Source organism: Sturnira hondurensis, unplaced genomic scaffold (assembly GCF_014824575.4).
Source record: "Sturnira hondurensis isolate 20B ecotype Veracruz unplaced genomic scaffold, ASM1482457v3 Scaffold0008782, whole genome shotgun sequence".
Taxonomy (NCBI): Eukaryota; Metazoa; Chordata; class Mammalia; order Chiroptera; family Phyllostomidae; genus Sturnira; species Sturnira hondurensis.
In genome coordinates, this window is record NW_028081413.1 from 1,166,376 (window position 1) to 1,193,384 (window position 27,009).

At 43.3% G+C, this 27,009-nt stretch overlaps 1 protein-coding gene across 2 annotated transcripts; it reads right to left on the reverse strand.

The window, feature by feature from the left end:
• Positions 1-9,474: 9,474 nt before the first annotated feature.
• KNSTRN (kinetochore localized astrin (SPAG5) binding protein) lies at positions 9,475-26,737 on the reverse strand. Of its 2 annotated transcripts, none has more exons than XM_037056080.1 (9): positions 26,470-26,737; positions 26,175-26,269; positions 17,462-17,591; positions 16,672-16,719; positions 15,273-15,378; positions 14,955-15,048; positions 13,929-13,984; positions 13,090-13,164; positions 9,475-12,202 (listed from the first exon to the last, which is right to left on the reverse strand). In XM_037056080.1, exons 1-9 carry the CDS (start codon positions 26,676-26,678, stop codon positions 12,071-12,073), a joined length of 945 nt encoding a protein of 314 aa, XP_036911975.1. In that variant the 5' UTR covers positions 26,679-26,737; the 3' UTR covers positions 9,475-12,070. The 2 variants fall into 2 exon arrangements, with proteins under 2 accessions (XP_036911975.1, XP_036911974.1); XM_037056079.1 differs by having other exon boundaries at positions 9,475-12,205.
• Positions 26,738-27,009: the final 272 nt, after the last annotated feature.

Below are 27,009 nucleotides of genomic sequence, written 5' to 3' on the forward strand. Positions count from 1 at the left end.
AGACCATGAGCAGTCCCACCTCTGTGCCTCAGGAGGACTGCAAGCAATCCAGGTGGTGTCTGAGCCTCGTACTTCAGAGCGACGTGTCCACTGCCCAGGACACGGATGAAGGAAAGCTGTGGCTTTTATCTGATTAATTTTCCCCTGAAGCCCTTACCTCCACTTTTCTTCTCCTTATAAAAAGGGTCTTTTCAATATGGAATTTAAGACCATCTGTTAGGGTACAAACCCGCTGTCTTCTCAGATCACCGGCCATCTGAATAAAGCACCCACAAAGGGGCGCTTTATTTAATCTCTGTCTCTGCTCATTGAGTCTGGTAAGTGCCAGGCAGCATGAACATGGGCTTTTCCAGTTTCACAAGTTCCCCAAAATTAAAGGGCTCCAAATAAGCTTTTTTTTCCTATTTACCCATCCTTGGAGAAGACTGGAAAGAAGTGATTATAAGAAAAAAAAATGTCCTGGCTGGATGGCTCCTTTGGTTGGAGCATTATCCCATACACTGAAAGGTTGTGGGTTTGATTCCCGTCAGGGCACACAGCCATGTTGTGGGCTCCATCCCCTGTCATGGGTTGCAAACCACTATGTCTCCCTCCCTCCCTCCCTCCCTCTCTCTCTCCCCACTTCCTCTTTCTTTCTAAAATCAATAAACACATTCTTGGGTGAGGAGGAAAAAAAGGAAAAGATAATAAAAAGTAAAATAAAAAGAAATGATCACAATGAGAAACTCAACCAGCAATCAGTGGGAGCAACAATGAGCCTGGTTAAATTGAGTTCAAGTTTCATAACAGGGCCAGGGTCTCTTGACTTGACTTCTGACTAGGGACCTAAGGCCTTCTATTCAAGATTGGGTAAAATAGCCCTAGCTGGATAGTTAAGTTGGTTAGAGCATTGTCCCAAAACACTAAGGTTGTGGGTTTGATCCCTGGTCAGGGCATATATAAGAATCAACCAATGAGCGCATCAATGAGTGGAATAACAAACTGATTTCTGTCTTTCTCCCTCTTTCTCTCTCTTTCTCTCTCTCCTTTCCTCTCCCTCTCTTAAATCAGTAAATAAAAAATAAAACAAAAGAGTGGGTAAAATGGTTAGGAGATAGAAAAGAGAAATTTCCAGGACTCCCTGTTATGGAAATTCATGAACTACGGTATAAAAACCCACTGAACTCAGGGTGAAGTCTGAATTCATTAACCATATATATAACCATATATAACCTCATTATATAACCATAATTAGATAAAAAGAATATAGAAATGTAAGGATTGATAAGTTTATAGAAATCGGAATGTTTAAATAGGCTTTATGTTTAAAAAAAAAAGATCTGTCAACTTTAAATGATTTTGTTCCTTTTACCTGATTGTACTGTGAGAATAACTACTGTGTCTCACTGGGAAACTGAAACCTGAAGGTATGGGAGTTCAGACAAGTCACCCAAGATGTGCTTCTGGGCAGAAGATGTGCTTCCAAGTACATATGGTATTGAAAAAGGTAGAATAAAATGTTCCCAAAACTTGCTCCACAGAGTTAAACCCTACCAGAACATATGCCCCATCGATGTTTCTCTCCCTCTCTTTCTTCTTCCTTTTCCCTCTCTCTAAAAATAAAATAAATAAATAAATGACTTAAAGATTCCACTCCTGGGAAAGTCTGAAACTCTGCAATTAAGCCAGTTATTAAGTTTTGGTTTGGTGACTTAGTTTAGCAAAAGTGACTCCGTTTTGGCTTTTTTTTTTTGAGAACTATAAAATAGAACACTTGAAATGAAGTTGTCTACTCTTTTATGTTAAGAAAATAAAAAAATGACACTAAATTACAACCCCAAACATGGATGGAAATGAATGAATAGAAATTACAAAATAACAGATGTACAACAAAGGAAGCAATATAAAATCAATGAAACACTAACAAGACTGATCAAGAAAAAAGAGAAATTATAAATTACTGATCTCAAGAATGATAGAGAGCCCTGGCTGGTGTGGCTCAGCGGATTGAGCGCTAGCATATGAACCAAAAGGTCGCTGGTTCAATTCCTGGTCAGGGCACGTGTCTGGGTTGTGGGCCAGGTCCCCAGTTGGGGGGGTTGCAAGTGGCAACCAGTCAGTGTTTCTTTCCCACACCAATGTTTCTCCTCCTCTCTTTCTCCCTCCTTCCCCTCTCTCTAAAAATAAATAAATAAATAATTTTTAAAAAGAACAGCTTTTTCAGATCTTATTGATCTGAAAAAGAAATAAGAGGTTATTTTGAGCAATTCATATCAACACATTTGACAATGACAAAATGGACAAATCTATTTATATGAAATTCAAAAAAAGAATACTAATAGATGTAATTTTCTGTCAGAATAGAGGTCCTCTCTAGAAGGAGGCAGTGATTTATTAACCTGTACACAAGAGGTTAGAACAGTTTGGTAAGCCGCAATACATTTTATTAAAAATTGTAGTAAAATAGCGCTGGCTGGCGTAGCTCAGTGGATTGAGCGTGAGCCTGTGAACCACACGATCGCAGTTCAATTCCCAGTCAGGGCACATGCCTGGGTTGCAGGCCAGTTCCCAGCAGGGGATGCACAAGAGGCAACCATACACTGATATTTCACTCCCTTTCTCCTTCTCTTCCCCTCTAAAGATAAATAATAAAACCTTTTAAAATTTTGTAGTAAAATATGCATAACATAATTTGCCATTTTAGTTCACTATATTTAGTGAACTAAATTAACTATATTTAGTTCACCTCACTGACATTAAGTACATGCACAATTTTGTGCATCCATCACTACTGTCCGTTTCTGGAACTTTTCATCGTGCCAAACAGAAGTTGCACATGTTAAATGTCCTGTTCCTTCCTCCACCCAGTCCCTGGAAATCTCTATTTTATTTTCTGTCTCTATGACTTTGCCTATTGTAGCTACATCATGTAATTACCTTTGTCTTTAGATCACATTGGAAGGGGAAGAGGACAGTGAGTGAAAACAATTCTTAAGACATTTGACTGTGAATAGGAGATAGATGGTTACTGGAAGGGTCAAGAATGGTGCTTTGTCTTGCTTGTTTTCAAAATGTTGGATCTGAGCCTAAGAGTAAAAACTGAGCGATCTCAGTGAGAGGAAAGTTGAATATCTAAGGTTTGCAAAGTCTTCATGCATTCACCAAGACAAAATTTGAGTCTTAACACTAATAGCAATCAGGATTTGAGTACCTTTGTCAGGTGCTGTACACAATTCTCTCTTATGACAACCCAGCAAGATAGTCACTATCTCTATTTTACTGGCAAGAAATTAGACTGAGAGAATTTGCCAAAGATAAGTTTTTAGTGGTGAGATATAGAATGAAGACATAAAATGGAATCACTATAGTCAAACTGTTAAATTACTGGAATCAAACAGATTGAGGCATGAGGAAATTATTCTATTCTTATTCTAGTTAGCCTGAAAACGAAATTGGAAAAGCTGGCATTTGTGCTGCCTGGCACCTACCAGACCCAATGAGCAGAGACAGGAATTGAACCTTTGTGGGCTTTTTATTCAGATGGTTGGGGATCTGAGAAGACAGTGGGTTTGTACCCTAACAGACCATCTTAAATTCCATTTTGAAATGACTTTTTGTAAGGAGAACAAAGTGTCCGTAAGGGGGTTGGAATTCAGGGAAAAGTTAATTGGATTAAAAAACTGCTGCATTCTTGCCCTGGGTGGTAGTCACCTCCCTCAGACACCACGTGGATTGCTAGCAGTCCTGAGGCACAGAGGTGGGACTGCTCTCGGTCTCTGGAGCTGGGGTGGGTCATACCTTTGGTTCCTGGAACAATGGCTTTTACATGCATTGATTACTAAGCTTATTAGCTATCACCTAAACTAAAACTTTCCAACTCTTGACTCCCCCATCAGAAATGTACTTTTGAATTTTCCAGTCCTGCATCAATGCTTGGATATACATCAAACCTCCAGATAACCCCCTGGTTACCCCTTGAAAGACTAAGGAAAGAAAGTTCACACAGCCGATTACCTGACACCCATTATCCGGACCTCTGGTCGTCTAGAGGATTACCATCTTGGGCCAATTCTTTTCAAGAATGTACTTTTTACTATGAGAACCCTCAGCTTTTCCTTCTGTTACCAATGAATTTGGGTTCTTGACTCCTAATATAAAAGAATTTAGACAAGGGACACTGATAAAAGCAAAGGCAGATTTATTGAAGCTCTGCAGAAGCAAGAACACTGAGACAGAGTCTCAGGTTTTGTGCGCCAAATGTGGGGCTTAGCAGTCTTTATGACTTGGGAACGCGGAGGTTGCTGGAGTTAACCAATCAGGGAGTAGGGTAGCAGGGTTTTCCTTTTTTGAAACACCGATGGCCAGGTATATGTCAGTGAAGCCAAGTGTTCTGGGATTGTGCGGCACTTATTACGGGATGCCGGAAGGGACTTTCCCAACCAGGTATCAAGTTTGTTTGTGTGGCTTGGCTTTAGATCTTAAAAGGAACTTAAGAAGTCTGGGTAGCCCCTGGTCCATTATTTCATAGCTACCTATTGATAAATGTCATATTCTGGCAGGGCTTAACTCAGTGGGGATTTGTTCTGGTAGGGCTTGACTCAGAGCAGTTGTGGGGAACATTTTATTCTACCTGTTTCATTTCTTCTTCAGAACACTCTGGGTATTGCCTAGTTGTGTTTCTAGTTTGCAAACCCTAACACCCTTGAATACATCTTTATCATTCATTTCTAGACACAGCCTCCAGATTCAATTTTTGAGTTTCATGGACAATGTGTAGGCTAGGATTTCAATTTAGATTTGTTTGGCTAGGATGGGCTGCAAACTGACATTTTAACATCCTAATTTTATATCTAATTCTTATTTTGTCACCACTCCTAAAAACCTCTGTGTAGATCCCTTCCCCCCACACCCTATCCCATCCATTAAGTCCTGCAGTTTTCTCGTGTCCAAATCTTTCTTTACTCCTTTGCTGCCATGGCCCTTACACATCGGATTCCTGAGCTCTCCTCACGTCCTTGACTCTGTCTTCTTAAAAGTTCAGAAATAGCCAAAGCGACACCAATGTGTCACCGAGGTAGTAATTAGTCAGAGTTCATCATGCAACCCAGGAGCACTCAAACCGAAACATGAAGTGAGACTCAGGAGTACTTGTATGATGTTATAAAGCAGCTTGTATAGTGAGAAAATGTCACCGAACCAAACCAAGCAAGGGCCTGCCTGCCTGATGTGTAGCAAAGCCAAACACTGAACACCAAGATCTGCAGCAAAGTCAAAGCCGTTTTACTTGCAGTGAGTCAAGCAAGGGGAATAGAACGTTATGGCTTAAAACCCAAACTCCCCAATGTTGCATTCACCAACCGCGAGAACAAATGTAGGAGACTTTCGGGGTTCCAAAGATGTTACTTTATTGGCCAAGTTTAACCTGCACAGGGGCGAACTCTCCAAAGTGTCTGGAGACACGGTGCCCGCAAGGGCTGCAAATGAGAGTCGCGCCAAACGCTTACAGGCTTAGGGTTTTACGGAGGCGCGCAAGCAAGCTGGATACAGAAGCAGATGTGGCGGTTAGCGGTTGGCTCAGGGGCACAATAGGGTTACTGATTATTGGTGAGTTAACTCGTGCACTGGCTCGTGCTCCTTTACTTGATTGGTCAGTTGAGCTCGTGCACATGGGCAAAATTTCCCTTCCTAGTGACTGTCCAGATGGCTATCTGCCTGACTAACCTTTGCTCTTAGACCACATCCTGGAACACACCCTGCTCTTCGGGCATGTCCCGGAGCCTCTTTGCGTTAGTTAGTAAAACACCTTTTGCTTCCTTACAGCTATGTTCTGGCTAGTTCCCCTTGCCCTCAACACCCAACGGCCTTTAATCAAGGGTTTTTAAAGGCAAAGATTGAGGCTTAGAGGGTAGGGGGAGCAGTCTGGTATGTGGAAAAACTGGTGGTTCAGGTGTTGACTAGAGAGCTTTGGAACTTGGCCACTTATGGTAAAGCATGCTAAGCATCATTCTTCCTGTACACCTGACCCTTTGCTTCTGAAGGGTTTTGGTGTTCACATTCTGGTCACGTTCTAGTACCTCGGTCGGAGGTCAAACTCTCTCCTCTGCACAGGCTTTGGATTCATGACTTGCAGTTTGGTCTGCTGACTGTGAAAGTTGGCTTAGTAACCATTGTGAGCTGGTTCTGTGATTACAAACGCATTGACTGTTTATTCTTCATAGTGACTGGTTATATTAGAACTTTCAGTGGTTACCTTATGTCGACTTTGTGAAAGGGTCAAGTTTTGCTGATGATTTCCTGAAGCATAAGCAGGAAATGACCAGGGCAAGTTAGTATCATAAAATAACCTAAATTAAGGTGTTTGTATGACTAAACTGGTTTTGTCTACTTGGAATTATCAAGGCTAGTCTCCATTGTTTTTATTTTATTATTTTAAATTTTTATTTATTCATTTTTAGAGAGAGGGGAAGAGAAGGAGAAAGAGAGGGAGAGAAATATTATTTGTGGTTGCCTCTCACGCACCCCATACTGGGGACCTGGCCCAAAACCCGGGCATGTGCCCTGACTGGGAATTGAACTGGTGACCCTCTAGTTCACAGCCCATACTCAATCCACTGAGCTATACCAGCCAGAACCATTTTTTAAAAAATTTTAACAGTGCCATTCATCTTTAACACCAATGCCAGACTCATTTTCCTAAAACATTTGTTACGATGATTGCCTGCTCAAAATGTTTGTGATGCCTTATTGCCTAGATTGGTGGTTCCCAGACTGTGAGCTAAGGCACCCTTGGGCAGCAAACTCACAGGGACGCCATAGGACATTTTACATTTTGGTGGGAATCACAGCGATGCTTGATATGTTACACATGTGAAACCAATGAGTTTGGGTTCTCTTTCTCCTGATATAAAAGAATTTAGACTCGAGACACTGATAAAAGCAAAGGCAGATTTGCTGAGGGTCTGCAGAAGCAAGAACGCTAAGCCAGGGCTTCAGGTTCTGAGTGCCAGATGTGGGGCTCAGGGGTTTTTATGACTTGAGGATGGGGAATTTGCTGGGGTTAACCAATCAGAGAGCAGATTATTAGGCTCCTCCTTTTTTTGACCACTGATGTCCCGGTATATATCTGCACAGTGAAGCACTCTGGGATTGTGCAGCATTTATTAGGGAATGTGGGAAGGGACTTGCTCAACCAGATGCTGAGTTTCCCCTCCTTGGTAGATTGGCTTTGGATCTGAAGAACAAACTTACAAGAAGTGAAGGTGATTTCTGGGCCACAGTTCCACCATCATGGTTCTGGCAGGACTGACTCCATGGAGCAATTTTTGGGAACATTTTATTCTATATTTCACTACTAGCTTGGACTAGGTCGGTTTCAACATTAGATCACGCTACATTCCTTGACAGGGTCAAACGGGGAATGAAGGCAGTAGTGTCTGATTTTATTCCAAGGCTTGAGAAATTAGGCATTGCCCAAAATTCCGTTAGTAGATGCTTGTGGTTACTGAACAATGAAATTTTAGATTTGTGTATTATTTTTTCAAATAGCTATTATAAGTTGTTAGGGCATAAGTACTTATTTGGATCTAACTACTTAAAGTAGAATCATTAGGTACTTATTCTAGTGTCAAAAATATTACTGAGATAATAGGGCCCACGTTTCTCGCCTTTTCCCTAATGCCCGAGGTGGTGGCGCAGCGGCCACCGAGCTGGGGTCATTCACTGCTGTCTCTCCTCACACCCCTGCAGGCAGCTGGCAGGAGTGGTGAACCAGGATCTGCAGGGCCAGGAGGCGGAGTTCTCTGAACTTTGCCTCTGGCAGCAACCTGCCGACTTAGTGGATTCCCCCTCTGAAACCTCTCAACCTGCTGCGCGCCCCCACCCTGCAGGGTTCTCAGTTGCAAGCAACAGTAAGTGGCTGATTTAAGCAGAAAAGTGTTGAAAGGCTGCCACAGAGCTTACCAAATGACTGGGAAGTAAGGACCACAAAGCTGACGTTATGGGCAGGCAAAAAAGAAGGCGCAGTGATCGTAATCCAGCCAGTGTCACAGACAGAACAGCCCAGGCGGCCACTGCTGCACCCCTGCTGAACTTGGTAAATGTGGACCCTGACTGCCACTGCCACGCGACACCCCTGCAGGTCCTGAAACCCAGATGTGGCTACCACCCCCAGGGACCAGGGTGAACTTTCTGCTATCATGGGCACCATTCAAAGCACCAAAGGTTGCCAGATTGGCTAAGTCTTGGCCACCTGCCCTTGCCCTGACTGCAAGCAAAGTTGGGAGAACCACCTTCTCGGGTTCAAAAGGTCAAAACTGGGAGTCTGGCTCTGACAGTCTCTACCCTCCAGACATGGAGGAGATGAGGTAAGGTAGGAGATGTCAAAAGTGGGAAAGAGGTTGAGATGCTTATTTTAATAGTTGAGATGAGGGGAAGAGTTCACGAGTGAATGTATTCAGTTACAGGATTTTAAGCTTGACTTTGGCAGTTCCCAAGGTAAAATATGTGAAACTTAGCACGGAGGCATAGCCACCATTTTCCAAATTCCTGGCTGTGAAGTATGAGGAGTACTTTGGAAAATGAACAAAAGCAATTAATTTTCTGGATAACCAAGAAGAGTTCATTGGAACATAGGCCCCAATAGAAAGTAATGTTTACACTCAGGAAGGAAATAACCCTACTATAAAAAGGTCCTTCATTTAGAGGAACCTATATAAAGGATACATGGACAACATCTGAGAAGGGTGGAAATGGGAGGGAGGGGGGAGGATGGGGGGTGGGATGGGATGGGAGTAATAGACAGAAAACTGTACTTGAAAAATAATTAAATAAAAAAATTGGAAAAAAAAAAGGTCCTTCACATGGGTGCAAAAGAGAATAGTTTGCCACTGGAGTATCAAAAGAAGTTAAATGCAATAGAACCAAATGAGTACAAAGAAGGGTCTCAGCAGAAATTGAAGACATTATCAAAGAGGGGGAAACAAAAACTCAGTAGACCATTATAGACCATACTTAGATATTTTAATGTGCTCATTTAATATATTTTTTAACATTTAGAACAGGGATCTGGGATATATTCTTAATATATCCTCAACAACGCTCTCAAGGGATATCTCACTGGATTCCTTGTTTTTGGATCGTAAAAAGAAACTGCATTAGGAGTTAGACAACTGCACAGGGGACCGTACGGCACTGGAATGCACGATAAATGGACGTGGGTACTTCCGTGACCACTTTCCCATGAAGTTATTTTCTTGAGTTGACCTGAAGTATATATATTCTTGCTCTGCGACAAAGGATGTAAGTGCAGTTTAATGATGGTGCTTGTGAATCGCTCTGCTCTGGAACCTTTTTAGCTTAATGAGGGCAAGCAAACTGCAGAGACAGTTGCTAATAATAGAACCCACACGTCTTAGCCTGGCATTCAGTGATCTTCAAAACTTCTGGTAACACCATTCTCTTCCACCCTCACCCATTACTCCCTGGCTCAACTTTTTCTCCAATACTTGCTTGTTATTTGACCTGGGGCCAATCAACTTAACTTCTCTGAGCCTATTTCCCCACCTGTAAACAGGAATAATGCTGCACCCCTGTGATATGACTTATGCGGTATGACTGTAATGAGGATTTCATGGGAATGCAATACATGAGGAGGGACATAAACATTGCATTTGGATGATTATATTACAAGGGTTCGATGAAGTGTCCGGCATAATCCCTTCTCATTCTGAATCCTCTGAACAAGCCCAGCGTTCTTACCCAGTGTCCCAAGACTCATCTGTGTACCTCCCTGTCCCGTTTTTTTCGATCTTTCATTTTATTTTCTCCCGGTGTTTCCAGTGATCCCTTCCTTGGGTTTGATTAATTTGCTAGAGTGGCTCAAAGACTCAGCAAAATACCTTATTTACTAGATTACTGGTTTACTATAAAAAACACATAACTCAGGAACAGTCAGATGGAAGAGATGTGTAGGGAGAGGTGTGGGGTCAAGGGCACGGAGCTTCCACGCCCTCTGAGCAGGCTGCTTTCCTGAAATGTTCATGTTTACCAACTTCGAAGGACCTCAACTTTCTAGCTAGCCTCTTCAGTGTTACTTTCCCTTTAATTTCCAATCTACCTTCTCTATAAGCCTAGCTCAGTTAACTAACTGTGGTATTGTATACAACTGTACCACACAACCCATTGTTAGTATAGTGCCTTTTGTTATTTACCCTGTATATGACCTGCAGGGTAAATAACATTTTTTGTTTCACCTAACAGACTGAACACCATCTTTGAGATTAAGAATGTCATGCTACATTAAAGTTTCCTAACCAACTTTAGCATCTAGCAAAGTGGAAGGTGCAGATCACTATTTGCTAAGCGTTGTTATATATAAATTTTTCAGGCTCTGGATCAGATTAAGCACCCAGAATATTGCCTCAGGTACAAAAGGCAGGAGGAGCAGCACTGGTCAGAGGGAATGAGTGCGCGCACAAATGCTGGCTGTCGGTGCACAGCAGAACCGTGAGGGGAGAACCCTTGGTGTGACCAGGCCACGAGGGGGCAGGGTCTCTACACGGGGGAAGACGAGCAACCACAGACATTGACATCGTGACATTCTCCAGTTACCTAGGGAGGCATGACAAGGAGGTGAGGATCCTACAAATGAGTTTCCCAACCTCTCCTTCCAAGAAGGAAGTAACACTTTATTTTGGCCTGAAATAGCAATTACAAATTTGTTTGGGTAAACAATCGTTTAAACTATAAACCATCCTAAAAGTGGGTAGAAGAAAATGTTGAGCCCTTCTCACTGGTGGGAATTATTTAACTGGATTTCCCTCTCAAAATATTTGGGACATAACCAACTGCATGAATGCTTGTGTGTGAAGGCAGAGTTTTAGCCCTTGGGGTTAGGATGGGGGCATTACCTAGCATGAATGGGTGGCCCTGGGCAGCCTCAGTAATGCTGAGGCTAATTTTTTCAGTGAAAAAATTAGTAGGTGCAGAAAAAAGGAGCTGGCCAAAGATTGCCCAGTTTGACTAAGAAATGAAATACGGCTGCGCCTTTGGTAAATCAGGTCAGGGCGGACTGCCATAGACTTCAGCCGATTGAGGATCCATGGAGCCAGGTCAGGATTGGCTGTGCAAAACAAACAGCCGGTAGATAACCATGCTTAGGAACACAGGGAGAACACAGGCAGCCAGTGACACAGACCCAGTAGACAGTGTCTGGCAGCCACTGCAACAAATAGGGAACATCTGCAGAAAACCAGCTCATGTTCCTGGAAGACGGGGTGGGGTAGGCATGGAGCAATTACTGAGTAGAAGAGAAATATTCTGGGTTGAAGTGGAGCCGTGAACTCCTAGATTAGCTCAGTAGTAGTCAGTGAACACATTTAGGTTAAAGGCTATTTTCCCTTCTCAATAATGTAATCCGAATACAGAAATATCTACATATAAAAAGAAATATCTCTTTTTAAATAGATATTTCCTTTCTTATATACACACAAAAAACAGAAATAATTTAGACTAAAAGCTCCAATGTGTTTTATTACAGGTAGGTGTTATTGCTATCTATACCTTCACCCCATTTACTAATAAGCCTTGTCAAGTAACTTAAGTTTGTAACTTTGCAATGAGGTACAGAGCCCAACCAGGATGGGACAGAGTAGGTTCCAAATTAGCAGGGGAGCGCGTGGCTCATCAGATCCTTCCTGTGGAGCACCTGTGCCCCAGGGCACAATTGAGTGTCTCTTCCTGTGCATCTGAATGGGACCTTTTGGATTCTCTGGCTGTGGCGGGTTTAGTCTAATTCTACCAGTGTATCTGTCGCCTTGTCGCCTAGGAGTTGATCCGAGCATCCAGGCCACCCTCTTGCAGACCTTAATTATGTACATGAAAGCTTCAGGGAGCTGACCGATCTGAGGTTAGAACACTTGCTTCAAGGGGAGACTGCCATTCCAGCACAAACAGTCCTTAATCCTACTGCAAAAACGGTTTTCATTCTGGGGCTGGTGAGTCCTAGAAGATCACGGCCAAGAAGTAGATGTCCTCAGTGGCCGCTTCTTAGAGTTAATCCCCAAGAGAGAGCCACCTGGCCACTTGCTTTTTATCACATTTCTAATAGCTGCTTCATTTCCTCCAGGGCTGTTGTAAAATCATTTACTTGACTGTTACATAAGGTCTGCTGTTTCAGGAACTGGGCCCTCTCGTCTTCTTTCATTTTCAACTTTACTTTTAAGGCCTGCTTGGGAAGACATTTAAAAAGAGAAAACACAAAACAAAACTTTGGAACACTATGCTTCTATTCCATCGAAGACCACAGGCACATTGACATTAGGTCTATCTGTCCTGGTTTTAGGAACTGCCCCCTTTTGCTAGAGACTCCTCGATCTAAGTCGGAGCAGTAAAGTCCCCTAGGGTTCAGCGTCACACCCCATGACCAGCCCTGCAACCCAGAGCAGCCCCAGGAAGCTGGGTCTCCTGCGACTGGTTCCCCGGAGGTGCCAAGTTTCCCGGGCCTGGATCGGACACAGGCCTTGACTCTGAGCAACCCAGCATGGTGCGCAGCGTCTCGTGCCCTTACAGATGTGAACAGTTCTAAAGAGTCTTCAGAACAGAAAAAGAAAATCAGTTGAAAAAAACTGGTGAAATCAAATGAAGTCTTAGAATTTAGTTATAAGTAATACATCAATGTTGGTGTGTCCTAATTTTGACAAATGTGCCGTGATAATAATGTAAGATGCTAGTATCACAGGAATTGAATTCTCTGTATTTCCTTTGCAACTATTCCGTAAATCCAGATTACAAAATAGCTTACTAAAAATAAAGAAATAGCCGTGGCTGGGGTGGCTCAATGGATTGAGTGTTGGCCTGCAAACCAAAGGGCTGCTGGTTTGATTCCCAGCCAGGGCACATGCCTGGGTTATGGGCCAGATCCCCAATTGGGGGCACGTGAGAGGCAACCACACGTTGATGTTTCTCTCCCTTGCTTTCTTCCTTCCTTTCTCTGAAATTAAATAAATAAAATCTTTAAAAAAAGAAATAGATAAATAAGAAAGAACCTTCCAAAGATCTTCCCAGGGTGGCAGGCAATGGTAATTCCACCTCTGGATGATGTCGGCCTCTTACCTGTAAGTCCTCCATCTGCTTTTTGGCTGTTTCATTAAAGAGCTTTAGTTCACCTTGCAAAGTTTCTAACAGCAACTAAGAGGAAATACAATATAGTAACAAATCTTTACTGAAATGTGAACATTTTCTTCATATAAATTGATTTCTTTGTATGGAAGGAGAGCTGGATTAGATGGTTGCTAATGTCATTCAATCATTTGCTGAGTGTCCACACCCACACACCAGGTTCTCTCCTGAGCACCCTGGAGGGACTTTGTCCTGAGGAGGGACAGCAGGTCACCCCACTTCCATGAGCCCCGCTACACAAGCAATATGAACAAAACATAGTGGCCACTGAAGGGGAGACTGACAGCTTGGGAGAGCAGAGAATGGTTTCCGTACCTAGCATTCTATGATTCTAAGGTGACAACCGATCCTCTTGGGGAAGAGAGTATAGAAGCTCAGAAGACTTTAATTCCAAACAATTACCTTCTTACTTCAGGGAAGAAACCAAAGAGAAGCCAAGTTTAATTCATGCCAAATCTTTGCATTATATGGTTCTCAGCAAAGGAGAGAAAGTTGGTATAGGGTGGAACAGAGACACCAGAAAGCTCTCTACACAGGTCTCTCCTATCATGTTTTAAAGTGGTACACTTTCAACTCAGACCCACACTTGTAAGTACAAAGTCCCCGTCAGACAAATATGCTACTTCAAGTACACATTTACCACTCTCTTCTTCCACTATCCTGGGTAACCAAGGCTGCTTCTTGGGGGTTACTGATTGCACGGCAGAGACGGTCTTAAAGCTGCAGAGCCCCACGGCCACTCGGCCCCTGCCCACTCACACCCGTGCCCTCACCATGGAGTCCGCGTGGTCCATGTTGCATTCTTCCTGTGATGCCAGAGTTTCACTGTCTAAAAGTAATGGAGTCAACAAAGTCAACCTCGCTTAGGGAACTGTACCTTAGACTACATAAAATAAAATAAAATCCCTCCCGGACAAGCACAGGGTTTCCATGAGGGAAACATGTCTAGACAGCTGCTCCCAACTCCCCGGAGTGTTCACCTGGGCAGTGCCTCCAGTGCCACACCTGCCTCCAGAGAGATATACATTCTACCTCCTTCCTTTCCGTGTTTGGATATGGCCAAAAGTTCATTCTGCTTTCTCCTCACCAAAACATTTGTCAAAAGAAAATGCATAAAACACAAAACTATTTTTAAAAGCTTTTCAGGCCTTAAATATTATTATTATTTTTGGCAAAAGTAGTCCATACACACAGTAAATTAAAATCATGTAAAACCATGTATGGTGACTATAAAGAATATATCCTAAAAATGGACAGGTTAACCAGTAGCACAACCAGCACTCCTTAATTCAAAGAAGGCCAGGGCCCTTCCCCAGGTGTTCTCAGGCTCTGCAACTCAGCCTGCCCTGCTACGGTCCTGGGGCAGCTCCTTCTGTGCTCTCCTCTTTGCCAGACTGTTCTCCAGGTCAGAGCAGGAATTGCATCTTAGCCACCGTGATTCTGCTGATCAACCAGATATTACAGTATCACCTCTCTCTTCCCACCTGGGAGTTACCTGTATACTACCACTCTTGAAAGAAATGAAATATTTCTTGTCTAATTTGCAAGGTCATATCTTTGGGTGCTGAATGAATGGCATAAAGTATTCAGATAAGAAGGTGGTGATAATTCTCTCCACAACCATCTGAGATTGCTGGTCAGGCACAGTCGACATCACAAGGGAAAAAGAGGAGCTCTAAACCCCTGTGCTGCTGAGGCCAGCTGCGGCCATGCTGGACCCTTCACCCACAGGCCAGCGTCATTCCGGGAGAGGGCATGTGCACTGATTCCTTTGAAGGCCACTGGGTGCTGTGTCTTACCTGGATTGAGGCCCTTGCTCTCCAAAATTGCCAAACAGTTGTCCTGAAACTTCTCCAGCAGCTCCACCTTCTGGGTTAGGTCCCTCAGTTCTCCCTAGTGGGGCGCCATGCAGAGAGATCAGGCCTGCCCCACTCCATCCCTCTGGGGTGGCCTTTACTGCCCTTGCTCCCAGACAGCCAAAGCACAAGCCTGGTGCCTTAACGTTCGCCCTCGGGTGCCTAGGCATTGCAAGCTTGCTCTCACCCGAGGGGCTGTCCCTCAGGATTCCACATGCATCACCCAATGCAGCTGATGGCAGAGGTCTGGTGGTCTCTTACCTGAGTTTCAGTCAACTTCTGGTGCAACTGCTTGTTGACAGCCTCTAAGAGCTGGTTCTTATCCTTGAGTTCTTCCTCTGATTTCTGCTTACTCAATGGTTTGTAGCTGTAATAATTGTACTTAATGAATATATGAAGTGGTGCAGGGAGTAAGAGTATGTATGGACTATGCAGTCTCACAGACAAGGGTTCGAATTCTGGCTTCGTTACGTAGTGCTGTATGACCTTCAGTGAATTGCATAACCTCTCTGAGGCTGTTTCCTCATTTCTAGAATTAGGATAATACCTGCATCTCATATTATTATTATTGTGAAGAATTAGAGACAGAATATAAGTACCATTCTCAGCACAGCTACTGACACATACTAAACAATAAATAATAGCCATTATCACCATTAAATGTTCTTTTCAATTTTCTAAGAGTTCTTTTTTTTAAAGATTTTATTTATTTTTAGACAGAGGGGAAGGTAGAAATTGAGGGACAGAAACATCAATGTGTGGTTGCCTCTCGCGTGCCCCCTACTGGGGACCTGGCCCACAACCCAGGCATGTACCCTGACTGGGAATTGAACTGGTGACTTTTTGGTTTGCAGGCCAGCATTCAATGTACTGAGCTACACCAGCCGGGGCTCAGAGTTCTTCTTAATAGTATTTTGTTTCCAGAACTTTTAAGACATGCCCAGATTTGGAATTAGAACTTATTTCTACAGGCTTTTCAGCTTGTATTATTTCTGTCTTTAGGACTTTAAAACGGCCAAGCTAGCCTCAAAGAGAGAAAGATGACTCCGTCTCCCGGAGTTAGCCTTCACCAGCCTCGGCAACAGCACCACCAGAAACACCATGTCAAAATCACTAACTACATGTAGCCCCTCCTATCTTTAAGGCTTCATATTCCTGTTGATAGGTCATAGCTGGGTTTGATTTCCAATCTGCAGTGGTCCTGGCATGGAGCCCCAAAAGATCCTGATTGGCCCTGAAGATAGTAGCATCTTGCCCTGATAGTGTTTCTCATATCTGCCTGTGCCTCACCCTTGACAATTCCGTTCAGATTTCTGGGGTGGCAACACAGACTATAACACATTAAACAAGTACCAACAAATCCTGTACAATCAGGACTGAAATCCACTAAAACGGTGCCCAATCCAACCTTCTTATATGCTGATATTCATCTCTCTTTTTAAAAGTACTTATTTTTAGAGAGAGGGGAAGGAAGGGAGAAAGACAGGAACAGAAATATCATTGTGTTTGCTTCTCCCGTGCCCCAACAGAGACCTGGCCTGCGACCCAGGCATGTGCCCTGACTGGGAATTGAACCCACAACCCTTGCAGCCCTTCGACCCTTTGATTCGCAGGCAGGCGCTCAATCCACCGAGCCACACCAGCCAGGGCTGATGTTTACCTCTTTTTGATGTTCCTCTTGATGGCAGTATCAGCAGCTTTCACCTGCCTAGAGAAACAATGAGAAAAAATTCAGGATGTTGACTTAGTGTGGTGAACATTTTGCAATATATACACATATCAAATCATTATATTGTACACTTGGAACTATCATGCTATAGTCAATTATACCTTAATTAAAAAAAAAAGCAAAAGGAGCAATCTTTCAAGACCAGGCTCTTTGTTCTGCTTTGTTCACAACACATAACAACATATTATGATTCTCACTGCGTACATACAATGCAACTAGCACAAGACTGATAAACTCCGAGGGCCCACGCACTTTCACTTCAGCCCAGATTATTGAAAAAAGCTTATTAATAGAGAATGAATGCCCCTCCTGCTCAGAATGGAGTGAGTACCTCATGTCAACCTCCCTTACAGGGGACTGAGCACGGGACAAAGGGACACACACTGGGCCAGACTGTGCTCCGACCGGCAAGAGGCTAACGACTAGTGTCTGCCCACCATGACCACCACCTAGGGCTGGCGTGCGACCACAGGAACGTGCACTCAGAGCGAGTGGTGAGAGAGGAGAAAGACCTCTTATCATAACCCTTGCTGTGTCTCTTCAGAACTGACCGACACAAAGGGCCCTGACAGACAGCTCAGCAACGCTGCCCCACTCTGGGTCGCTGACCGCAGGCCAATTGTGCAGGTGCCTGGTGCTCTTGAAAACTCTCTTTTCTGATTCTTGGTACTGAGCAATTTCTAACAAGATGTTTTAACTGGGTGCCAATGACCCGACCCACCCTTCTCGTCTCGGTTTGATGATTTTCATGATATCATTCTCTGAAACTCCTGGATGAAGAACTCTGGAAACATCGACTTCTTTGGACTTAACAGGTAGTAAGCTCTTGGAAGCGGCTCGAATTTGAGTGTCTGCAAAGGAAAACAGGAAGGTGAAACTTCAAGTGTCAGGACCCAACAGCTGCTACTCGAACAGTTAGCGGAGCTCAATTCCAAGCTGCCAGAAACCTGTATTTCCTTCTGGCCCATGTCAACTTGTGAAGATCAATTCAGAAAAATGGGAATTCTAGTAATTTGGGATAGAAACCAAAATTCTTTAAATGTGACAATGCAGTGTTTATGGGGAGCCAAAAGCTTGATGACAGATCACACAGAATGGCCACAGGGTATAAAGTGAAGTATTTATAAGTTATACATAATAACAATCTACCCCATGTATAAAGGTGTTAATAGGAAACTGGTCACAATTAGCACTCTTCCCCTACTGTTATTAGTTCCAATAATCCACATTTGCTAGAACCTAAAGATGTGTTGTAGGAAAAAGTCAGCAGGACTTAATGAAGATTGTCTTCTTAAAACCAGAGACGTTAGGAGGGAAACTGCACGGCTGGTGTGCAAGTAAGGGGAGGGGACTTGTTTTTCACTACATGTCATTTCCTAACTTTGGTGGGGTTTTTTACACATACATATGTTACCTACTCAAAAAACTGAATCCTGGAATCACGTAAAACTTGGAGTGATGTAAGCACCAAGGCAGAGTAAGAAGACTCCTTTGTTTCTCCCCCTAAATTTACAAGGCGGACAACTACAACTCCACAAAAGACCCTCCACTCAACATACAAACATGCCTCAAAGACCCACATGCCCGGACGCCTGAAGGCAGGTGTACCAGTGAGTAGGGAAGGCGGGATTGGGGAAGCACAGGGTAGCGGCCCACCGCGGCTCCAGCGAGCACGGCAGCAGTGCCGAAGTCGGGCTGTAACAGGGGCAGAGGCAGTGCTCCCCTGAGAAAGGCCACCCCCTACCCCCTTCCCCGAGGTAGCGGACCCTGTCAAGGTGGCTGGGAAACCTTAAACAGTGTGGCGGTGATGACAGGGAGGGGCAGAGCCATGAGATGGGGAACTTGCATCCCTTGCCCGACCCATCCTGACACAGCCAGGAGGAGCCAGTGGAGAGGCCTCCAAAAATACAATTGGGCCCGGGACCATCAGAAAAAAAGGAGGCAGTAGGCAAAACCAGTACTCCACCATCTACCACACCCCCCTGCCATGGGTGGTAGCGCCCTGTAATGGAGGCCATCCAGTCACAGAGGGACACCCACCATCCCAGGGGGCATGTGCTGTTTCCTTAGCTGAACTGACACCCCTCCACCATGATCCCAGAGGTGCAGATAGTGCAGGAAGAGAAAACAAAAAACCTTTAACAGCATCAAAATAAAGTACCCTACTTATCAAATCCCTGAATTATTGACAGCGACACAGAATATGGACGAGAAAGGAGTTCACTACCCTGAAAATGTGCAGGCAGAGAAGCAATTCATCAAACACCACGAACGACCCAGATAACGCAGGAGCACAGAAAGAAAATGGAAAGTCTCCAGAAACCAAATCAAAGTCATGGAAGAGCATGACTTAAATGACAGAAAATTTAAGATTGCAGTTATGAAAAAGCTCAATAAGCCCTGGCTGGTGTAGCTCTGTGGATTGAGCACAGGCCTGTGAACCACATGATCGTGGTTCGATTCCCAGTCAGGGGACATGCCTGGGTTGCAGGCCAGTTCCCAGCAGGGAACTCATGAGAGGCAACCATACATTGATATTTCTCTCCTTCTCTCCTTCCCTTCCTCTCTAAAGATAAATGAATAAAATATTTAAAAAAAGAAAAAGCTCAATAAGATACAAGAGAACTCAGAAAATAGTACACTGAGTTCAAGAATAAAATTAATAATCAAAAGAAGTACTTTACCAAAGGAATTTAAACTATAATAAAGAACCAAACAGAAATTGTGGAGCTAGAACCCAGTAAGTGAGACGAGGAATGTTCTAGAGAGCACCGGAGATAGAGTGGACGGGATGGAAGAGAGAGTGAGCAAGCTCGAGATAGGACCTAGAAATGACCCAGGAGGAAGAACAGTAAGAACTAGGAGAGGAAGGAAGGAAGGAAGGACTACATAAACTATCTGTCTCCATTAGAAAGAGCAACACAGCCCTGGCTGGTGTGGCTCAGTGGACTGAGCACCAGACTGCAAACCGAAAGGTCACCGGTTTGATTCCCAGTCGGGGCCCACACCTGGGTTGTGGGCTGGGTCCCCAGTTGAGAGTGTGTGAGAGGCAACCAATCGATGTATCTCTCATACATTGATGTTTCTCCCTTTCCCTTCCTTTCTCTCTAAAAAGTAAATAAATAAAATCTTTAAAAAAAAAGAAGAAGAAAGAGCAACATAGGATAATGGGAATGCCACAGAAGAGAGAAGGAAACAGAGAGCCAACTGAGAGAAATAATTGGAGAGAACTTCCCAAACCTATGGAAAGAAGTGGACTTTAGAATCGAAGAAGCTAACAGAACATCTAATTATATCAATGCAAAGAGACATTCTCCAAGATGCATTAAAAAATAACTATAACTATTGCAATTTGTTAACAAATGTACAACATAAAAGATAATTTGTGACAACAAAGTCATAAAAGGGGAGAAGAAAAAGGACTGCACATGTACAGGTGAGTGAAGATGAGGCAATCAAAAGGAGGAGAACTATTTATATACGCGACATTTTACACAAACCTAATGTCACGCACAAAACAAAAATCCAGACCTGAGACACAAAATATAAAAAAAGAGGAAAGGAATGGGAAAAAAAAAAGAAAAGAAAACTACCGCCCCTGACTGGTGTAGCTCAATGGATTGAGCATGGGCCTGCGAACCACACGATCGCGGTTCGATCCCCAGTCAGGGCACATGCCTGGGTTGCAGGCCAGTTCCCAGCAGGGGTCTCACGAGAAGCAACCATACATGGATATTTCTCTCCCACTCTCCTTCCCTTCCCCTCTAAAGATAAATAAATAAATAAATATCTTTTAAAAAAAAAAAGAAAACTACCATATTAAAACAGGAGACAAAAATCACAAGGGAAAAGAAACGATGGAGCCTGGCTGGTGTGGCTCAGCGGATTGAGCACCAGCCTGCAAACCAAAGGGTCGCGGTTCAATTCCCAGTCAGGGCACATGCCTGGGTTGCAGGTCAGGTCCCCAATAAGGGGCGCGTGAGACGCAACCACACACTGATGTTTCTCTCCCTACCTTTCTTCCTGCCTTCCCCTCTCTAAAAATTAATAAATAAATAAAATCTTTTAAAAAAGAAAGCAAGCCACAGTGGACACACAACTAACCAGAAAACCAAAGATAAAATGGCATATGGCAGACCATATGGCAAAAAACTAGTCTCAATAAATTTAAGACTGAAATCATACCAAGCTTATTTTCTGATCACAATGATACTGAAAATTAACTACAGGAAGAAAGCTAGAAAAGCCACAAATACGTGGAGATTAAACAACATGCTATTGAACAACCACTGGGTCACAGAAGAAATAAGAGAACAAAAGATGCATAGAGCCGAATAAAAATCAAGATAGGACATAACAAAATTTTAGGGCTGCAGCAAAAGTGGCCCTAAGAGGGGTGTTAGAGTACTGTAGGCCTACTTCAAGAAACAAAGAAAATCCCAAATAGATGATCTAATATTACACCTTAAAGAACTAGAAAAAGAACAAATAAAGTTGTTCTTTACTTCTACCCTAAATTGGTAGAAGTAAGAAAATAATGAAAATCAGAGCACCAATAAATGAAACAGAGAAAAGAAAACAGAAAACAATTAATAAAATAAAGAGTTGGTTCTTTGAAAAGATAAACAAAATTGAAAAACATCTGGCTGGAGGAGAAAAGAAAACTTAAATAAATAAAATCAGAAATTAAAGAGGAAGTTACAACAGACACTACAGAAATGCCCAGGATTGAACTAGAATGCTGTGGAGGCTACATGCCACCAAACTCGACAGCCTAGAAGAAATGGACCAATCCCTAGAAGTATACAAGCTTCCAGGCTGAATCATGAAGAAGTGGAAAACATAAACAGATGAATCACTAGTCAGGAAATTGAAACAGTAATTTAAAAAACCCTCTCAAAAAATAAAAGTTCAGGAGCAGATGGCTTCGCTGGTGAATTCTACCAAACACACAAACAAGATTTCATATCAATCCTCTTCAACCTCTTCCAAAAAACTGAAGAGGGGATATTTACTCATTTTATGAGACCAACATTCTCCTGATACCAAAACCAGCCAAGGAGAACACAAAAAAGAGAAAATTACAGCCCTGACCGTGGACTGAATATCAGCCTACGAACCGAAAGGTCTCCGGCTCAATTCCCAGTCAGGGCACACGCCTGGGTTGCTGGCCTGGTCCCCAGTTAGGGGTGTGTAAGAGGCAACCAGTCAATGTTTCTCTCACACATCGATGTTTCTCTCCCCTTTCTCCCTCCCTCCCCTCGCTCTAAAAATAAATAAAATCTTTAAAAAAATTACATGCTAATATCTCTGATAAACAGGTAAAATCCTAAATAAAACACTAGCAAATTGAATACAGCAATATATTAATAGAATCATACATCACGATCAAATGGGGCTCATTCCAGGAATGCAAAGATGATTCAACATCCACGAATCAATGTGATAACAATAGATACAGAAGAAGCCTTTGACAAGTTACAACATCCATATATAATAAAACACTCCATAAAATGCTTATAGAAGGAAAGGATCTCAACATAATAAAGGGCATATATGACAAACCCTCAGGTAACATCATACTCAACAGTGAGAAACAGAAAACTTCTCCTCTAAGCTCAGGAACAAGACAAGGATGCCCACTCTCATCACTGCTATTCTATATAGTTCCGGAAGTCCTAGCCAGAGCAGAGCAATTAGACCAAAAAAGGAAGGAAGGAAGGAAGGAAGGAAGGAAGGAAGGAAGGAAAGAAATCCAAATTGGGAATGAAGAAGTAAAGCTGTCACTACTTGCAGATGATATCGCTGTATATAGAAAACCCTAACAATGCCACCAAAAAAGTATTAGAATACAGCAAAGTTGCAGGATATAAAATCGACAGATAAAAACCTGTTGCATTCCTATATACCAACAACAGAATATCAAAAAAAAGAAAGAAAAATGAAGAAAATTATGCCATTTACAATTGCAACAAAGAGAATAAAATACTTAGGAATAGAGTTAACAAAGACAGCGAATGATCTGTACACTGTAAACTACAAGACACTGTTGAAAGGGAAAAAGACATAAAGAAATGGATAGATATTCCATCCATGTTCATGGCTTGGAACAATTAACACTGTTAATTTTGTTAAAGATTTTATTTATTTATCTTCAGAGGGGAAGGGAAGGAGAGAGGGAGAGAAACATCAATGTGTGGTTGCCTTTCGTGCATCCCCTGCTGGGAGTTGGCCTGCAGGGGACCGGCCTGCAACCCAGGCACATGCCCTGACTGGGAATCTCACCGCGATCCTCTGGTTTGCAGGCCTACGCTCAATCCACTGAGCTACACCAGCCAGGGCTCAATTAACACTGTTAAAATGACCATATTATCTAAATAAATATACAAATTTAATGCAACCCCATCAAAATCTTAATAGCCTTTTTCACAGAACTGTAACAGAAAATCTCAAATTTGTATGGAATCACAAAAGATCCTGAATAGCCAAAGCACTCCTGGAAAAAAAAGGACAAAGCTGGAGGTATTACACTTCCTGATTTCAAACTAAACTATAAAGCTACAATAATTAAAACATCATGGTATTGGCAGAAAAACAAACAGAAAGACCAATGGAACAGAATTGAGAGCTCAGAAATAAACTCACATATACATGGGCAACCAATTTTCAACAAAGGAGCTAAAGACATACAATGGAGAAAGGAAAGTCTCTTTAGTAAATGGTGTTGGGAAACTGGAAAGCCACATGCAAAGAACCTAAACTGCTGACACCATACACAAAAACTAACTCCAAATGGAGCAGAGACTTGACTATGAGACCTGACTATATAGAAAGAAACATAGTTACTAAACCTATGGATGTTGGTCTCAGTGGGTTTTTTTGTGAACTTGACCCCAAAAACAAGTAAAAGCAAAAATAAATGAATGGGGCTATATCAAACTAAAAAGCTCTGGATAGCAAAAGAAACCATTAATGAAACAAAAGGCAAGATATTTGCAAATAATACTTCTGATAAGGTGTTAACATATGAAATATATAAAGAACTCCTGCAACTTAACAACAAAAAAATAGCATTAAAAATGACCAGAAGACCTGAATAAACGTTTTTACAAGGAACTTACATATGGCCAATAATATATGAAAAGATGCTCAACATCACTAGTTATGAGGAAAATGCAAATCAAAACCACAATAGATGCCACAACCTCAAACCCATTAGAATGCATGTAATCAAGACAACAAGAAATAACAATTGTTGGAGAGGATGTGGAGAACAGGGACACTGCTGGTGGGAATGTAAATTGATGCAGCCGCTGTGGAAAACAGTATGGAGGCTCCTCAAAAAATTCACAGAAATACCATATGACCGAGCAATCCCTCTCCTGGCTACCTGCCTTAAAAATGTGAGAACACTTATTTGTAAAGATATATGTACCACTGTGTTCATTGCAGCACGACTGACAATAGTCAGGACATTGAAGCAACCTACATGTCCTTCGATTGATGACTAGAAAAACAAGATGTGGTACATACATATGATTGAATACTATTCAGCCATTAAAAAGAACTATTGCCATTTATGACAGTACAGATGAATCCTGACAGTACATACATATGATTGAATACTATTCAGCCATTAAAAAGAACTATTGCCATTTATGACAGTACAGATGAATCCTGGGAGTATTCTGCAATGATGTAAGTAAAACAAAAAAGGGCAGCCATACGATTCCATGCATATTTGGAATATAAAACAAAAAGCAACAGACATATAAATGAAACAAACAAAAAACAAACTCATTGATACAGACAACAGAATGGAGGTTACCAGAGTGGAAGGAGGTAAAGTGAGCAGGGACAGAAGGAGATTAGACTTCAGGTGCTGAACACACAATAAAACACACAGATGTTATAAGGGGCCAGCACAAATAATGCCCCTTTTTTATTACAAATTTTTTATTACAAAATCATAAGCATGATATTCTGTAACATAACAGTATCACACTCAAGTACACCATACAACATTTTAGGTGAAATGTTCAAATTAAAACTATAATTTATCACACTCATATTAACCTACCAACCACACTCAAGCAGGCGTTATTTCTGTCAGACCCTGTATTTTAAAGTCATACACCTGACATTCATATGCTACCAATGTTACCCCAATGATTGTAATAAAAACAAACAAAAAAGCTAAAACTTAAAAACAACCAGCCCATATGGACATGACCTAACGGGAGGGAAATGTGGGTGGGAGAGGATGTGCAGGGTGGAGGGGAGTGAAGGGGGGGAAAAGGGACAACTGTAACAACATAGTCAATAAAATATATTTAAAAAAACCAGTCCATGCCCAAAATCAAAATAAAAACCTGGAAGACTGACTAAAATGTTGAATTACTGAAGTTACATGTAATGATAAAGCTGGGACAGGAATAGAAAGCAAAGAGATTGAAAACTTTCCACTTTGCTAGGGGAGCCAGTCACTCCCCAGTGACGGCAGGGGGCATTACACTCTAGGGGACAAGCGGAGTAAACGGATGTGGCTCTGGTTCCCCCAGCTACTGCTAGGCCCTACTGATGCCAGGATTACCATCCAAGTGTTCTGAGGCAACATAAGACAAGCCTTTGGAGAAAAGCCTATTCACTTCACAGATCAATCCTGCTACTGCTCCTCAACCAGCTGATGGTGTGACTGGTAAGGAATCTTAAACAGCTGCTTCACAATCTCCCACAACTGGTTCTGATGTTTGAAGTTTACTCTGTGCTGTGATCGCTAGATGAGGCAGCTGGACGCCTGCAGACTCTAGGCGATGGCTTTAAACCACAAGACATGTACATAAAGCAAGATGGCAAAACAATAAAAAAATTTAATCACGTCTCTTTTCCCAAGTTTCTCAAATGCTCTAGCTAAGCTTGACCCCTCTCTCTCTCACTTCCCTGAACAAAAGTTTACTAGGAATGTACTATATGAGAGACAAATGTGAACCAGACACGGTGGGGAATTCTAGTGCTCCCCTCGAAGTATCCAGCTTCTCAAATGATTCTCCTCTCTTCCTCCCCAAAACAATAGACCCAATTCCTCCAGATAGCGCAGGACGGGAAATAAAATCCGTAACTGTTTACAAAGAAATCCCTAAATTAATGGGATTAAGACTGTAGGGCAATCAGCAGCTTAAATCTAATTGGTAATGCAGCGCCCTTACGTTTGGGGAAGCAGGGGTGCAGTGCAGGTCTAAAATCCTACCGCAAGGCCCTCTTCTCCTAACTCCCATCTTAAACCTAGACAGCCGGGGTCTAGGGGAGTCAGCAAGTAGTCAGCGTCGACGGAATGCCCTTCCCACCGCCCCCACCCCCGCACCGGCTCCGCGCTCCATACTCCCGGCCAAGGATCTGCTCTTCTGTCCTCTCCTGGGGGCAGTGTGTGCACCCACCTGCGGGCGGGCCGCCGCTCAGCCCTGAGGGGGGTTGCAGGGTGTACGCCGTCTTAACCCCGCTGGTCATCGTAAGGAGGTGGCAAGGCTGGGCCCTGGAAGGTGAAAGGTGAACGTTATCCCGTGGTGGGTCGGGGAGCTCCCAAGCAGGTAGAAAGGAAAGGAAGAGCGCAAGACCCAGATAGCCTCAGCTCACAACCCTCGTCGTTTTGATTCAACGGGAGTTGTAGGGGAAAACTCCATTCCCAGCCCAACAGCCCAGTCAGCCCAGTCCCGTGCGCCGGGAGAACCGCACCCAGGTGCCTGCTGCTCCGGCTCGCAACTCTGGTGGTTAGGATTCAAAAGACGCTCCGCGGCAACCGCAGCAACTTCAAGCTGATCAGCAGCCTGGGTTTCAAACGGAAACTTCCGGTGGTCCGGTGGGTGGGGCTGCGGTGCGCGCCCTGTAGGCGGCCATGTTGTACGGACCACATTGTCTTGAGGATCGCCTAGGGGGGCTGCCATGCGGTACGGAAGGTCGGAGCCCGAGTGGGAGCTGAACTTCCCTGCGGCGGGTGTTGGATCCCGCGGGTCTTTGCTGGGGAGAGGGGCGGGGGGGAGGGCANGTGTGGGGGGGGGGGGGGGGGGGGGGGGGGGGGGGGGGGGGGTGCAGATTGCGGATGTGAATGGAACTATGAGCCCCGGAGGGCACTTTTCGGCTTGGGACGCAAAACGCAGCTACGTTTAGAGTCCATGTCATAATCCTTCTCTGTTTGGTCTGTGATGATCAGAGATATGGAATGATGCCTNGTGGGAGCTGAACTTCCCTGCGGCGGGTGTTGGATCCCGCGGGTCT